Source organism: Myotis daubentonii, chromosome 7 (assembly GCF_963259705.1).
Source record: "Myotis daubentonii chromosome 7, mMyoDau2.1, whole genome shotgun sequence".
In the NCBI taxonomy this organism is placed as follows: Eukaryota; Metazoa; Chordata; class Mammalia; order Chiroptera; family Vespertilionidae; genus Myotis; species Myotis daubentonii.
The window spans coordinates 32,484,395-32,501,449 of record NC_081846.1 but is presented as its reverse complement, the minus strand read 5'-3'; the positions used below and the strand labels follow the sequence as shown (position 1 = coordinate 32,501,449).

The following is a 17,055-nucleotide window of genomic DNA, read 5'->3' as shown; positions in this document are numbered from 1 at the left end:
CAGGTTGCCCAAAAAACAAGCAAACCCCAGATAAAAGATTTTCTGCCAGTTATGATTAGGGTGAGCACTAGGCCTCCTTATGAGACTAAAGCTTTATAAGTGGGCACATAAAAATGATCGGTTCTAGAGCTTCCCAGCTTGTAGAATGTAGAAATAACCTTCAAAGTGCACAAAGTCCATAATCATTTATAAGTGTACTTCCCAGATAAGAAGGAGCAAGTAAATATAACATGAATCTTTCATAAAGCTCAATTTAAAGGACTCACCTATTACCTGAGATTTCACACTATTCTTTTGGGGGATTAAAATATATTTCCTTTTAATGAAGACGGTGGCTGACAGTTGTGTGAATCTGCTTTTTTATTAAACATCTTAACCAGATAAAATAGAAAGATGACAACTATGCTGTTTTCCCCTCCATTTATTTGTGTAAATTTTACTAGTTTGTGATCTTTAGAAGTTGGGAGATCAGTCAATTTTCAAATCAACATTCCCTCAAGTTGGAAAGAGGCAGGATTATCACCTAATATTAGCTCTGCCCATGTAAATAAATAAATAAATAAATAAATAAATAAATAAATAAATAAGGAAGAAAGCCAAAATAATCATTATTTAACCAACAAGTTAAAATTAAGTAATGAGTGAAGATGATAAAACCATATCCATTAAAAAGAATCACAACTGGGACAATGGTGTTAGAAGTATTTTTCACAAAGTCAGTTCATTCATTTGACTAAGTTTCAAGCCATTCTTTCACACTGATGTTAAGTCACAGCGTTCATCACAGTACCTATCTTTTGTGCATGCCCTGTTTAAATTGTGAATATAAGACTTCTATTCTGTGTGATAACCCTACACTTCAAAGAAACCAGAAAGCAGGGAGAAATTTATCAATCCCTCATTTGTTCCTCGATATGGAATTTTGTTTAAGCCTGTTTAGAGAGACTGGCTGGTATTTGCAGCACACACAGTTGATAGTCACTTGAGGCACATAAAACAGCTGGCTTGTGGGCCACACTTTTTGAATAATAAGATCTCTCTATGTCTTGCCCTGAAAAGCACTGGAGACAAAGCTGAGTACATGCAACCTCTCCTTGCTGCCAGCCCACTGCAGAGAAATAAAGGAAACACCCAATAGCAGATTGGGGCTGTCTCCAAAACACTATCGCACCACCAAGATAGATGCACACATCTCAAGTCGAATTCTAGATCAATGGAACCTAAATGCACTTGGAAATCTCGATGGTGTGTGGAGCTTTTGAAGCACACACATACCTTAATCTCATCATCCAAGTAGTCTCTCACAGAGGTATTTCTTGTAAGTTTTACAGATGATTCTAACAACTCCCCAGGTTAAAAACCACCGTTCTAGACATTGACAAATAATTCAGAAGAAAAAAACATGTACAACAAATATAACTCAGTAATAGTAACAAGCCTACAAGTTGAGTTTTCATTAACCTTTACATTATTCGTAAAGGTTACGAATTCGTAAAGGTTACCTGCATTCCATATTTTGAATGGACTACTAAAAGAAACCTCTTCACAGGAATGCACAATTAAATACGGTCTCTATAAAGACTGAGTATAAATTACTCTATTCATAAGACACAACTTTAAGAAAAAAGAATTTAGCCCTAGCTGGTTGGGTTCAGTGGACAGAGCATCAGCCTTCGGACTGAAGGTTCCCAGGCTCGATTCCAGTCAAGGGCACATGCCTGGGTTGCGGGCTCGATCCCCATTAGGGGGCATGCATGAGGCAGCTGATCAATGACTCTCTCTTATGATTGATGTTTCTCTCTCTCCCTCTCTGAAATCAATAAAAATATATTAGATGCTCCACACTCATAATCACGACAATCTGGGTGGTGCAATATGCAGACACAATGGCCTCTGCCGTTGCAGATACCCAATTCTTGCATTTCTAAAGCACCTCTTAAATAAAATGACAAGGGATATTTAGACTACTACTATGATTTAGCCAATTTAGAGGTAAGTGCTCAAGTAAATATTTATATTATAAACATCAAGAATGCCCTTAAGTAGCAGAAAATCAACAAACCCAAAATAGAGAGCAAATATAAAAAAAACAAGTAATATTGAAATAGGAATTGTTCTAAGACAAGACACAAATCTGTAAAATGTAGGTTAAATGACTGCTACATAACTATTTTTTATTCTACCCCCTAAAACAGCCCTAATTTTGATGAGACAACTTTTACTAAAGTCTCTCTGGGGCTGGGACACCCTTGACACGTGGCCTTATATAGAAAGCCTGCGTCACAGAAGCCTGCAGGGACTTTGGTGCTGCTCCAGCAGCCAAGGCACTTCATGGAACGAACTCTGGCTCTCCAAGTGCAAAACTCCCTGGGGACAAAGATTTGCAAAAGTTAACTAGGACTATCTAGAATGCTTCACACTCAAATCTCTAAGCTAGAATTAACCTCGTCTGTTCCACATCAGGGATTGTGAAGCAGATACATCAAGATATGTCTCAGGCCCGGCTGATGTGGTTCAGTGGTTGAGTGTCAACCTTTGAACCAGGAGGTCACGGTTTGATTCCCAATTGGGGCACATGCACAGATTGCGGGTCAATCCTCAGTAGGGAGTGTATAGGAGGCAGCCAATCAATGATTCTCTCTCATTATTGATGTTTCTATCTCTCTCACCCTCTCCCTTCCTCTCTGAAATCAATAAAAAATACATTTTAAAAAATGGTTCAGGAAGCAAATGTTCAGGATATTTAGTATACAGTTAATGTCAAAGAGCAGTTTTTTTAAAAAAATCAAGTATTAAAATATTTTAAAAGTGATTTCCTATCCTCCACCTCCTCCTCCATTATTACTTTTTCAGATAAAAGCTCACCTCGCCCTCTTGAAGAACTTCGACCTCTAGGAGCCCCCACCACTGTTCCTCCTCCTCGTCCTGTCAATCGCAGGACAGCGGCACTATTTACAGACATGGAAAAGTTTCTCTGCCAAAAAAAAAAATTAAAAAGAAAGAAAAAAATGGATAAAACAGATAAAACTACATGGTGCTTCTCCCCGTCTCCCGTTGCATCTATAAAATGCATATAATTATTAATAACAATGGGAAACCCTAACTACACAACATACTAAGATGATCCAAATCCTGATTTTAGCTAAAAATTTCAAATAAACATTTCAGATCAACAAACATTGACAACCAAAGCCTTACACTATGCTAGATTCTGTGAAGAAATATTAAACTCTAAATCTGTATATATCCAAAGCAGGCATGGTAAATATGCATCATTATAGAGAAAATTTGGTAAGAGATCTGATTTGAAAGGGTCCTTCAATTAGTGAAAAGTAGAAATGAGAGGGAGTCACAAAAAGGTCTGAGTCAAAAATAGTGTGAGAAAGAGCAAAATGAATGATTATTTTTGCCTCATTCTGCTCACCAAAGTGAATCAGCAACTCCAAGTAGTAGTTAATAGAATGACATGAATCGGAAGTAGATGGGGAAGGGCCAAAAAAGAATATACTTAAGACCAACTACCTTAACGGAGAGAGGGAGGAAATGCTTGAAAAAAATAAACAAAACCCCAATCAGTCTTCACCTACACTTGCACCCCACAGCCAATCTGGAATAGGGTCCAGTACATTAAGACAGTAATGGGTGGGCATCCTTCACAAATAAGAGAAAGACAGGAGGCCTGGGAATCAAAAATATGTTTATAGGACTGAGGAAAAGGTGAAGTAAGAGTATAAAAACCTTGAAAAATGGTCTATAAAATACAGCAGTTATAAGCAGATTTTCAAGTACATGGGAAGTTGGCACCCTTATCATCTACATTGTTCAAGAATCAACTTTAATTTAATTTGAAGGAGATTTCACAACAGTTTTAAGCACAGAAAATGCTGGAATATATCTCTACATGAATACTTCCTATATACTTAGAACCTAACAGACATTTGTGCCCAAGTACAGACATGTGGTGTACTGAGGAAAATACAACTTGGGCATGGCTATTGCCAAGGACACTCCTGGAGAAGGGCAAGAAGTGAGACTTAAGAAAAGGGTTGAAATGTGGGGTGTTTTTTTTCCCAACTAATATTTCTCACCCAAATTGTTTTCCACTGTGAAGTTCTAATTTGTTATTTTGATTCAACTCAACTATGTGATAGCTATACCTCTTTTAAAGAAATTGACATGTAGTTGGTGGAAAACTTCTACTTTCATTATTGAATTTCTTATTTTAATATATGGGTCACTTTCTCACTACCTGTCTTTCATTATTGAATTTCTTATTTTAATAGATGGGTCACTTTCTCATTACTTGTCTCTTTCAGGTAAATTTTATAAACTTATTAATGTAATTAAATTTTTTTCTTTTTCACTTGAGAGATATATAATCTACAATCATGTAATTTCAAAACTGAAGATTTAAGATGTAACCAATAACTAAAAATTACAGTAAGACACCCAACCCAACTGTATTTTTTTTTAAAAGCTGGTTGAAACAATGCATTAGCTTATCTTTCACCACAGAGTAACCAGTGAAATTATTGAATAGTGCCTCTGAGATCACAATTAAGCTATACTATGAAGTCTCAAAATCTAAATTAATATATTCTAATACTAGAAAAACAGAAATCAGGGCTAACTGCATTATGTATGCTGGGATTCCATGCAGCTGAACCCCTTACTATCACATGTATAAAACTCAAATGCACCCATCTATAGGATGTGGGGGAAACTCTCATATGCTTACACACATCCTCACACATTGCCACCAAAAGTGCAAAATGGTATAATCTCTGCAAGGCAATTTCTCAAAGTATATTTAAATGTCCATAACCTTTGACACAATTGCTCTTTTTACATTTGTGAAACATTATATAAGCAGAAAGATCTTTAACTGCAGCACTGTATTTTTGTAAAAGCAAAATATAGAAACCAGCTTAGTATCAACCAATAAAACTAAATGAAAAATCATGGTCATCTATATATGGAATTCTACACAGTTGTTTTAAAAAATGAGGCAACTTTATTAGGTTGGATCATATGAAATTGCTAAAATTCAGCCATTTCTGATCCATAAAACTGCAATTTCATATGGTCAACTTAGTTTATGAAGATATAAAGCACAGTTGTACTTGGGAGCATGGAGAGGCCAGATTGCCTGAACCTGAATTTTGATTCCTTTACTCAGCTTCACTGTACCTCACTTTCCTCATCTATATAATGTGAATAGGAATGATATTTTTATCTACTTCCTGGGTTGTTGCAAACACTTAACACATTAAACTGCAAGTGCTTAGAACAGTATCTGACACTTACTAAATGCTAAATAAATATTTGCCATTATCTCCTAAAAAGACGCTTAGGTGAAACAGGTCAAGTGTAGAACTGTGTGCAGAACATTTATGTATATGTGTGTTTAAAGGAATTGATATACAGCTGATCCTTGAACAACATGGTGTGAATTGCACAGGTTCATTTATAAGTGGATTATTTCCAATAAATGTAATAAATGTATTTTCTCTTTCTTGTCATTTAACATTTTTTCTCTAGCTCACTTTATTGTAAGATACAGTATATAATACATACATATACAAAATATGTGTTGATCAGCTACTTATGTTATCGATAAGGATTCTATTCATAGTTAAGTTTTTGAAGAGTTAAAAGTTATATGTAGATTTTTGACTTGCAGAGGAGGTAAGTACTCCTAACTCCCACATTGTTCAAGGGTCAACTGTATGAACAGCTGTAGATGTAAGTGTTGTTCCTGGAAGGTAACAAGAAAATAGAAACAGTGGTTATGCCTGAGGAAGAACAATTGGCAGAGTTTAGGTGACTCACAGACTTGCTTTCCACTACACATGCTTTTAAAAAAATTTTATGTATGTATTATCTATTCAAAAACACATACATGAAATAATTAATTATTCAAAAACACATAAATAAGGCCCTGGCCTGGTAGCTCAGTTGGTTAGAGCATCATCCCAATACATCAAGGTTGAGGGTTCAATCCTGGGTCAGGGCACATATAAGAATTAACCAACAAATGCATAAATAAGTGGAACAACAAATCAACCTCTCTCTCTTTCTCTCTCCCCCCCTTACTCCCTCTCTCTAAAATCACTAAATAAAAAATTTTAAACACACACACACACACACACACACACACACACACACACACACACACGGCCCTAACCAGTTTGGCTCAGGGGATAGCGCGTCGGCCTGCAGACTGAAAGGTACTGGGCACATGCTGGTCAAGGGCACGTGCCTGGGTCGCAGGCTCAATCCCCAGTAGGGAGCGTGCGGGAGGCAGCCAATCGATGATTCTCATCACTAATGTTTCTATCTCTCTCTCCCTCTCCCTCTCCCTTCCTCTCTGAAATCAATAAAAAACATATAGATTTAAACACACACACACACACACACACACACACACACACACACACGAAGTAATTTTCTTTGATGGCAAATAAATAAAATACACCAATCTGGTAACAGGTACCTAAATTTTAGGTGTAAAGTGCAGAGTCATGCTTCTCAAACTGAAATATATATTTAAGGACAATGCCCAAAAAACAACTAGAAGATCATTTTTGAGCATCAATTTTGTTCTAAAAAAAAGTTTTTCCCTAGTTATATTTTATAGGTACATACATGCACACACACAGGGAGAGGGAGAGGGAGAGAAGGGAGGGAAGGAAGCAGAAAGGGAGGAAACAAAATTAACTTTCATTTTAAAGATAAAATACCTATTTCAGATAACTTCAGGAAACTTAAAGAGAGGCAGCATAGGGATAATAAGTTAAAAAGTATGCAAAACTCTAGTCTGCAAAGATCTAAATAATTCCTGATCTGAAATCAATAAAAAAAATAAATCAAAATGAAGGCTTGCTCCTTTAGTCATTCTAGAACAAGTTTCGATGTGTAAGCATACTGCCTACCTTTGTTTTTCAAATTGTTGACCATTCCTAATAGTATCTGTTAAATAATCTTCTTTAATTTTCCAAATGATTTGTGTAGCCACTTACTAAATACTATTTTCTTACAAATGTTAGGGATGTCTCTAAATTACTCAATTACTCATTCTGTTGATTAAGTCTATCATGTTTCCGTTACCAATAGCAAGTGTTCCTCCCTTGAGAGGTGTCAATTTTACATAGTTTTATTTAAGACCACATTTTCCACTTTACAATACAGAACTTATAAAGTGCAGTTATTTCCTTTCCCTGTGCACATATTCCATGTTCAAGTATCAAGAATATCCAGTTACTTACTCTATAGCAGCTCAACTTTTAGAACTGCCATAGAATTTGCTACAAATTTGCATAGAATAATGCTAAATCTATGCTCAAGGTTGGCTTAATCAACCTCTTCCATGGTGGGCCCAGGAGGCACCACCACAGGGATGCCACCAGGCATTCCTCCTGCACGATGGTACAGCTTGCTAATGATGGGGTTGCAGTCGTTCGTTTTCCAGCACTTTCTGCTGATGTTCACATTCTTCCTTCTGTGCAGTTTGGTTATTGAGCCAGTCAATTTCCTTATACTTGTGAAGAATCTTCTGTTTGTCCTCATCATTGATCTTGCCTGCCGGGAGCCGGTCCATCCTTGCTGTTTCAAGGGACCTGGCATATATGGCATACGGTTCTTAATATGTTTGCTCACCTTCTTGGCGCTGTGTTTTAACCAAGGTCACCTCTCCAAGAAAGGTTGAATCCCCAGGTAGGGATTTTCCCCTGAAGTTAGGGAGGGAATAAAACCCCTCAACTAAGTTCCAGGCGGGTAATTAATCACTTTAACTACAAACAATCATGCTTAAGCTGCATAATCTTTACTCCCTGGAATGGAGATAAGAAACGCCCTAACCTTTGTAATAGAGATTGATAGGATTGAATCAACTGGTATAAATACAGATGTAACAAGACAGAGAGAGACAGAGCTTAGAAGAGAACCAAGAAGACAGAACCTACACAGAACCTACAGACAGAAGAACTTCGCTGGAGAGAACATGGCAAAAGATCCTGGACTGAACCTGACTACAGAAATTGGCAAGAGAACCTGACTAGAACCTGGTGACTGAACCTGGCTGGAGAACCTGGACAGAACCTGGCTGGAGAACCTAGCAAGGGAACATGGCCACAGAACCTGGCTGGAGATCCTAAGCAGAACCGCTCTGGAGATCGAGACCAGAACTTGGCTGGAGATCCTGGCTAGGCTGCTGATCAACTGAACGCTGTCTCCGTGTCATTCCTTCATCGCCGACTCCGTCCACACCTTTGGGGACCCCTGGACCTGCTGGGGTTGGACCCCGGCACTTGCCTTGAAGTTTTTCATCTTCAATGGTTGAACCACGTTGAAAGCATAAGATTCAAGTGAATTCTTGGAAGACACTTAGTCCCGCTGTTCTAATCTTCAGCTTTATCCTTCTTAGCTTCCTGGACCTGCACTCAATGTCTTCCTTGTTCAAATGACCCTTGTTGTTAGTGAAGGTAATCTGTTCTCTTTTCCTGTATGCTAAGCCACATCAGAGACATTGTGGATGCCACTGGCATCAATATCAAAAGTAACTTCAATCTAAGAAACACCACGCGGTACAGGGGGTATTCCTGTGAGTTCAAACTTGCCAAGCACATTATCCTTGGTCATGACACGTTCACGTTCCTAAACCTGAATGAGCACAGCAGGCTGGTTGTCAGCGTAGATCATGAAGGTCTGTGTCTGTTTGGGAGAAATGGTAGTATTGTACTTGATGAGGACAGCTATGACTCCATCAGCCATTTTAATGCCAAGGGAAAGAGAAATGACATCAATAACAGCAAATATTGAACATTTTTTAATGTCTCCAGATAGGACAACTGCACAATAAGCAATAGCCTCATCAGGGATCAGCTCTTATTCTTTTCCATTGAAGACATCCAGTAGGAGTTTCTGAATCTTAGAGATGTGGTTAGGACTACACCATCAGGACTCCACCATGGATCTGGGACTTGTCAAGCTTGGCATCCCAAAGGGCTTTCTCTACAGGGCCCAGGATACCACAAAAAAGGTCAGTATGCAATTCTTCAAATGGGGCACCAATGACACAAGTATAGAAGTCAATTCCTTCATTGAGCAAATCATCAATCTCAATATTGGCCTGGGTGCTGGAAGAGTACACTAAGCATGTTTACAAGCAATACGAAAGCGACAAGATAGCCCTCTTCTTCTTACTGATGTCCTTCTTATGCTTGCTTGAACTCTGTAATAAAATGGTTGACCATCAGGTTGTCTTCTCCACCTCAGTAAGCATCCCCAACTGCTGACTTGACCTCAAAAATTCCATCATGAACTGTAAGAAGTGACACATCAAAAGTGCCACCTCCCAAGTCAAATTTTAGCCCATTTTTTCAGTTCTAGCCTTTTTGTCTAAGATGTAAGCAATAGCAGCAGCAGTTGGCTCATTGGTAACACAAAAATACACTGAGACCAGCAACAGTTCCAGCATCCTTAGTAGCCTAACACTGAACCACTGAAGTAAGCTGGTACCATAACAATAACATTTTAGAAGCAGCCTTCCCAAGGTAGATAGGCTCCTGCCATTTCCTTCCTTTCTGTCAAAACCATAGATGATGCCTCTTCTGGATAGAAACTTTTCATCTCTCCGTTGTATTCTACTTGGACATTGGGCATTCACCACCATGAAAGGCCAATCCTTTGTATCAGATTAGATGTGGTTCTCAACCTTCCTAATGCCATGACCCATTAATACAGTTCCTCATATTGTGGTGATCCCCAACCATAAAATTATTTTTGTTGCTACTTCTTAACTGTAATTTTGCTACTGTTATGAATCATAATGTAAATATCTGATATGCAGGATGTATTTTCATTGTTACAAACTGAACATAATTAAAGCATAGTGATTAGTCACAAAAACAATGTGTAATTATATATGTGTTTTCCGATGGTCTTAGGCGACCCCTGTGAAAGGGTCGTTCGACCCCCAAAGAGGTCGCGACCCACAGGTTGAGAACCGCTGGATTAGATAATAGCATCATGAAAACTATGTCCAATCAAGTGTTTGGCATCAAACCATGTTGGTAGAGTCACTGCAATTTGACTCTGCAGCAGCACCAATAAATCATTCAGTATCAATAAAGGTGACATAACTGGGTGTGGTTCCGTTTTCCTGATCACTGCCAATTATTTTCCCTTTTTCGCGCTTAAAGACACCCACATAAGAGTCGGGGGTACCAAGATCAATGCCAATTGCAGGTGCCTTAGACAATGTTGCTTGAGTATACATATGGCTTGGGAAGACCAGGATCCAGAAAGCTGCCCACTTTCAATAAGCCTCCCTATGTTAAAATTAGCTTCTGTATTTAAAAAAAGAATCATAAATGAAATTTAAAACTTAGAAAACAGGTTAGGATTTGCTCATATAAACAGTATAAATCAACAAGAAAAAAACTAATATCCAAAAGAAAAATTGGCAAAGAACAAAAAACTAAGAAATATAAATACAAACATTTGAATAATTCTGCAATGGGGGGAAAAATATTAACTAAAGTAATAGAAGAACGTTTTTCCCAAATATACAGAAAATTTTTGCAATAAAAATACTCAGGGTTGGTAATACAGAAAAATGCTTAGTGTACACCATCACTTGTACAAAAGAGGGGGAGGGTATGTAATATTTACTTGGAAAAATACACAAGAAACTGCTAACACTGGCTGCCTTTGGGAAAGGAAAACTCGTGACTGAGGAACAAAATGGGAGAGATTTTCCATTATTTACGACTAGAGGCCCAGTGCACGAAATTCGTGCATGGGGGGGGGGGTCCCTCAGCCCGGCCTGCACCCTCTCCAATCCAGGACCCCTCAGGGGATGCCCGACTGCCTCTCCCAATCCGGGACTGCTGGCTCCTAACCGCTCACCTGCCTGCCTGCCTGCCTGATCGCCCCTAACCACCTCTGCCTTCCTGCCTGATCACCCCTAACTGCTCCCCTGCTGGCCTGATCACCCCTAACCGCCTCTGCCTCGCCCCACACCCAGCTGCAGGCACCCAGGACCCGGGCCAGCTTCGCCCGGGCTGGCCACAGCCACAGGGGACCACAGGGCGGGCAGCTTGTCCCTCTCCCGGGCTGCAGTCTGGCTGGTCCCCATTCCTGTCTCCCCAGTGTTGAGTGTCTGAGCCGTTATGGTGTGATGGCATGATGACCATTTGCATATTAGCTCTTTATTATATAGGGTACTTTAAATTTTTATTTTTAAACCATGTGAATTATTTATTTTAAAAAATAATTGAAGAAAAAAACTGAACATGGGCCCTGGCCAGGTGGCTCAGTTACTTGGAGCATCATCCTGTGCACTGAAAGGTTGCAGGTTAGATTCCAGGTCAGGATACATACCTAGGTTTTGGTTTCCATCCCTGGTCAGAGCGTATACATGAGGCAACCAATCTCTCTCCCCCCACTCCACTATTTATCTCTCTTTAAAAATCAATAAAAACATATCTTTGGGTAAGGATTTTTAAAAAAATACTCATCATGGCAAAAAAGTAATGGTAAAATGTTACAGTTTTGGCAGCAGGGAAACAAAAACACTACTGTCCTTATACAAAGCTTCTTAAAAGCAATTTAGCCGTATGGAGCAATTGGGTTTTCTTTCTGGACTTTCAATTCTATTCCACCGACCTGTATGTCTATCCTTATGTTACAGTTTGTACTACTGTGGCTTTATGGTAAGGTCTGAAATCAGGAAGTATGGAACCCTCCCACTTTGTTCTTTTTCAAAACTGTTTTTTACTGTTTCAGGTCCCTTGCAATTCCATATGAATTTTAGAATCAGCTTTTCAATTTCAACCCAAAAAGCCAATGGAATTTTGATGAGGATTGCAATAGATAAACTATTAAATCTTCCAAGGTTTAATGAATACTGGTGCCTTCCCATTTACTTAGGTTTTCTTTAATTTCTTTCAAATGTTTTATAGTTTTTAGTATAAAAGTCTTATACCTCCTTAGTTAAATCTAAGTATTTTATTGGTTTTGATGCTATTATAACTGGAATTGTTTTCTTAATTGCCTTTGCAAATTGTCCATTGCTTGTGTATAAGAATACAACTGATTCTTGTGTGTTGATCCTGTACTCTACAACAGTACTAAATTCATTTATTAATGCTAATAGTTTTCTTGTGGTTTCTTTAGGATTTTCTATATCTAGGATCATGTCATCTACAAATAGATATAGTTTTACTTCTTACCTTCCAATATGAAGGTCTTTTATTTCTTCTTCTCACCTAACTGCTCTGGCTAGAACTTCCAAGATAATGTTGGATAGCAGTAGTGAAAGTGGGCGTCCATGTCTTGTTTCCAATCTTTCGGTCTTTCACTGAATAAGTGCAGTCATATACCACATAACAACATTTCAGTCAAAAATAGAATACTCTTATGGTAGTCCCATCAGATGTTAGAGCTGAAAAATCCCTATCGCCTAGGTGATGTCCTAGCTGTTGTAATGCTGTAGTGTAAAGCATTACTCATGTGTTTATGGTGATGCTGGTGTCAACAAACCTACTGTGCTGCCGGTCATATAAAAGTATACCACATACAATTATGGACAGTACAAAACACTTGATAATAATAAATGACTACGGTACTGGTTTATGTATTTTTACTGTAACGTTTCTATGTTTAGATATAAAACACCATTGTGTTACAATTGCTTGCAGTATTTAGTACAGTAAAATGCTGTACAGGTTTGTGTAACCTATGAGCAATAAGCTAGACCCGTGGTCGGCAAACCGCGGCTCGCGAGCCACATGCGACTCTTTGGCCCCTTGAGTATGGCTCTTCCACAAAATACCATGTGCGGGCACGCACGTACAGTGCGACTGAAACTTCGTGGCCCATGCGCAGAAGTCGGTATTTTGTGGAAGAGCCACACTCAAGGGGCCAAAGAGTCGCATGTGGCTCGCGAGCCGCGGTTTGCCGACCACTGGACTAGACCACACAGCCTACATATGTAGTAGGCTTCACCACCTAGGTTGTGTAAGTGCACTCTATGATGTTCCCACAATGACAATATCACCTAACAATGAATTTCTCAGAACATGTTCCCACCATTAAGTGATACATGACTGCATAATATTAGCTGTGGGTTTTCATAAAAGACCTTAATCATATTGATGAAGTTCCCTTCTATTTCTAGATCACTGAGTGTTTCATCATGAAAGGGTGTTGAATTTTGTCATATGTTTTTCTGCATCAATTACAATGATCAAATGGGTTTTTCTCCTTCATTCTATTAATGTGATGCTTTACGTTGATATTCTTATGTTGCACCACCCTTCCACTCAAGGGATAAATCCTACTTGGTCATAGTATAACCCTTGAAATATGCTGTTGGATCCTTACTGTTGGTATATTTTGACAACTAAAGATATACAAAGAACACAGATGGCAAAAAAACAAATTAAATGTTAACAATTATCTCTACATTGCAAGTTTATAGATGAGATTTTCTTCTTTATACCTTTCAGCATTTTTTGTAATTAATTTGAGTACCTTTTATAATAAAGTATTTTATTGGTTTTAATGAATATATAAAGAAATCATAAAATCAGTAAGAAAAACAATCTAATGTTCTTTGGGCAAAGGACACAGACAAATAAAAAATGATAATGGCCCATAAGCATATGAAAAGATGCTCAACCTCACTAATAATCAGTGAAATACAAATTAAAGACAACTATCACAGCCATCATTTAGGCCAAAATTTAAAAACCAACAACCAAGGGGTTGCATAAAAATGACCTCTTACCTTGACTGGTGTTTCTAAGTAGTTAGAGCATTGGCCCAAGCACCAAAGAATCTCAGGTTCGATTCCCAGTCAAGGGCATGTACTTGGATTGAAGGTTCGATCCCCAGCCCCAGTCAGAGCATGTACAGGAGGCAATCAATAGGTATGTCTCTCTCTCTCTCTCTCTCTCAATCTCTTTTTCTCTCTCTCTTTCTCTAGCTTTCCTCCCTCCCTCCTCCCTCCTACTCTCTCTTAAAAAAAAAAAAGAAAAGAAAAAAAGAAATCACTGGGAAAAATATCCTCAGGTGAGGATTAACAAAAAAATAAAATACAATAAATAAGACCTCACCTTCACTGCTGGTGCGAGTGCAAATTGGCTTAAATCCCTATAGAAAGTAATGTGGTAACACCCCGTAACATTTTAAAAAATGTGAAGAACCAAAGCCCAAAGATTTCATTTTTGTAACACATTATAAGAATTTTTACAGCAACATAATTTATAATAGCAAATACTCAAAACAACCTAAATACTCAACCAGAGATTTTAAAAACTGGATTTTCTTGCAGACAGAATACTATGCAGCAGAGATGAATGAACTAAAGCTATGTGTATTAACATAAATTTAAAATCATTATTGAATGAAAATCAAGTTGAAGACCCTTGCTGGTTTTGCTCAATGGTTACAGCATCCAGGATTAAGTCCTGGTCAAGGGCACATACCTTGGTTACAAGTTCCCCAGCTCCAGTAAGGGGAGAATCCGGGACGCAACCAATCGATATGTGTCTCTCATGTCGCTGTTTCTCTGTCTCTCTCTCTCTCTGCCCCCCTCCTCCCTCTCTTCCACTCTATCCAGAAATCAAAAGAAAAAAAATCCTTGGGTGAGGATTTAAAAAAAAAACAAGCTGAAAAATAAACACTACAGTATGCTATCTTCAAAATAAAATTTATAACCCTATAAAATAAAACATTTAAAGACTATGGCTACACAAATATGTAATGAGAAGATTAAAACATGAATGAGAAAAGTAACTCAATTCATAGCAATCTCTGTGAAGGAAGGGGTATACCCCAGACATCTCAACTACATGAGAAATTGTATTTCTTAAAACAAAGACACAAGTATGTCATAATTTTAAGATTTGGTATATCTGAATTTTAATACATTGGTGTTTGTACTATTATGCTCTATACTTACCTATTTAAAATACTTCATAATAAAATATTTTTAAGAAAAATAAAAACCAAAATACAGGGTGGGGCAAAAGTAGGTTTACAGTTGTTCCTATGGAAAATAATACAATAATAAATATTACAAGAATAAACTGTGTTTTATGTACTCATAACTGTAAACCTACTTTTGCCCCACCCTGTAGAGCCAAATGTCAATTTTTTTTACAAGGAACTTTTCAGCAGTCGCTCAAGACAGGACCCTTTCTTTCCTGTATAATCTTTACAGTAATAAATACCATTTGGTCAATGAAAATATCTGCTGATGACCCTATGGTAAATACTGGGTTTCAAAAATAAACACAAAACTAGTCTGAGTTAGAAGAAACCATGAACAAAACAAAAATTGCTTATGAATCCTAGCCAGTTTGGTTCAGTGGATAGAGCATCAGCCCAAGAACTGAAGGGCTTGGGTTCAATTCCTGTCAGGGGTGCGTGCCTAGGTTGCAGGCTTGATCCCCATCCGCAGTTGGAGCAACTGCGGCAGGCAACAGATGTATTTCTCTCACATCAATGTTTCTCTCTCTTTTCCCTCCCCCTCCCTTCCACTCTCTCTAAAAGAAAAAAAAAATCAATGGAAAAAATATCCTTGGGTGAGGATGAACACACAGATACACACATACACACACAAGTTTTTTTTAATTGCTTATGAAGTATGGTGCTGAAAATAACTAAAGATGAACATCACACCTTTCTTAGAATTTAACACAGTTGGAATAGAGTTCTTTTAATAAGCTTTCCTTTTTTAATAGAGTGACTTCCTCATATACAATATGGCAAACGTGTAGGCAAGCATGTCAAACTTGTGGCCGGCAGGCTCCATGCCACAAGGGGCCCTCCGGCCGCAAGTTTGACATGCTTGGTGTAGAAGAAACATTCAGGGTTGTCACAAAAGTAATTATAAAAATATTCTGGAATTAGAGAGTGGTGATGGTTATACATCTCTGTGAAAATGCCAAAACCATTGAATTGTATACTTTAAAGGGTAAATTTTATGGCATGTGAATTATGCCTCAATAAAGCTGTGTTTTTTTAAAGTAATGATTCTTCATTAAAGTGGCATTCCAACATTCCAACAAAGCTCTTATTTATCCGTTTTACTACAATCACCATAGTCCTTGAAACAGTGGTTCTCAACCTTCCTAATGCCGCAACCCTTTAATACAGTTCCTCATGTTGTGGTGACCCCCAACCATAAAATTATTTTCGTTGCTACTTCATAACTGTAATTTTGCTACTGTTATGAATCGTAATGTAAATATCTGATATGCAGGATGTATTTTCAGGGGTCGCAACCCACAGGTTGAGAACCGCTGCATCAGAAACTCTTATTTATCTTTGGACTATAATAGGACACACAAAATCTGTTACTCTACAGCCTGAAAATCAAATTTTCTCACAATATCATTTACAATGTTGCTACTGTGTGGCTAAGTGGCTGAGCATCTACCTAAGAACCAGGAGGTCACGTTTGGATTCCCAGTCAGGGCACATGCCCAGGTTTCAGGCTCAAACCCCGGTGGGGAGGCATGCAGGAAGCAGCCAACACATGTTTCTCTCTATCAGTGTTTCTATCGCTCTCTCCCTCTCCCTTCATCTCTCTCTAAAATCAACAAAAACTTTGTTTTTAATGATGGCAACAGTAGAGTATTTTTAAGCACATTTTAAGCTAAAAATCTACATTTTTCTGTAATGGTAGAATTTACTTGTGAAAATTCAGGTTGCCAATTACTTCTCAAAAGCTGTATTTTTCTGAAAAGCAAGACCTCCCCCCAAAAAATAACTTTTTCTCTACTCGAATAAATTCTAAAGGACGGTTCCCAATGTCCTTAAGGATCTAGAAACCTTTCCTTATCTCTACATAATACTCACCAATTTCAGATCTAAGCAGAATCTAGTCAAGTAAGACAAGCATCCACATGCCAAGAAAACATAAAAAGGAAGCAGGCCTGTGGGGACGAAGTATACTCCATAGAGTCTAAGTAGTAACCACCTATTTTTATGCCTCACTGGAAAGAAACAAGGGTTTGACTTGAGGCTCAAAGCTAGGCA

General features: G+C 38.1%; 1 protein-coding gene and 1 pseudogene across 9 annotated transcripts in view; both read right to left on the bottom strand.

Annotated features, from left to right (window-relative positions):
• GIGYF2 (GRB10 interacting GYF protein 2) overlaps positions 1 to 17,055 on the bottom strand; it is a 136,567-nt gene that overhangs the window by 83,220 nt on the left and 36,292 nt on the right. For 8 of the 9 annotated variants that reach the window (XM_059703543.1, XM_059703541.1, XM_059703546.1 and 5 more), the window contains one exon: positions 2,866 to 2,974. The exons of the other annotated variant lie outside the window; for it this stretch is intronic. In XM_059703543.1, coding sequence (XP_059559526.1) covers positions 2,866 to 2,974 — 109 coding nt within the window. Of the gene's footprint in view, positions 1 to 2,865; positions 2,975 to 17,055 lie in introns of those variants that run through there. 9 annotated transcript variants of the gene reach the window in all.
• Positions 2,981 to 17,054, bottom strand: LOC132238366 (heat shock cognate 71 kDa protein-like; annotated as a pseudogene).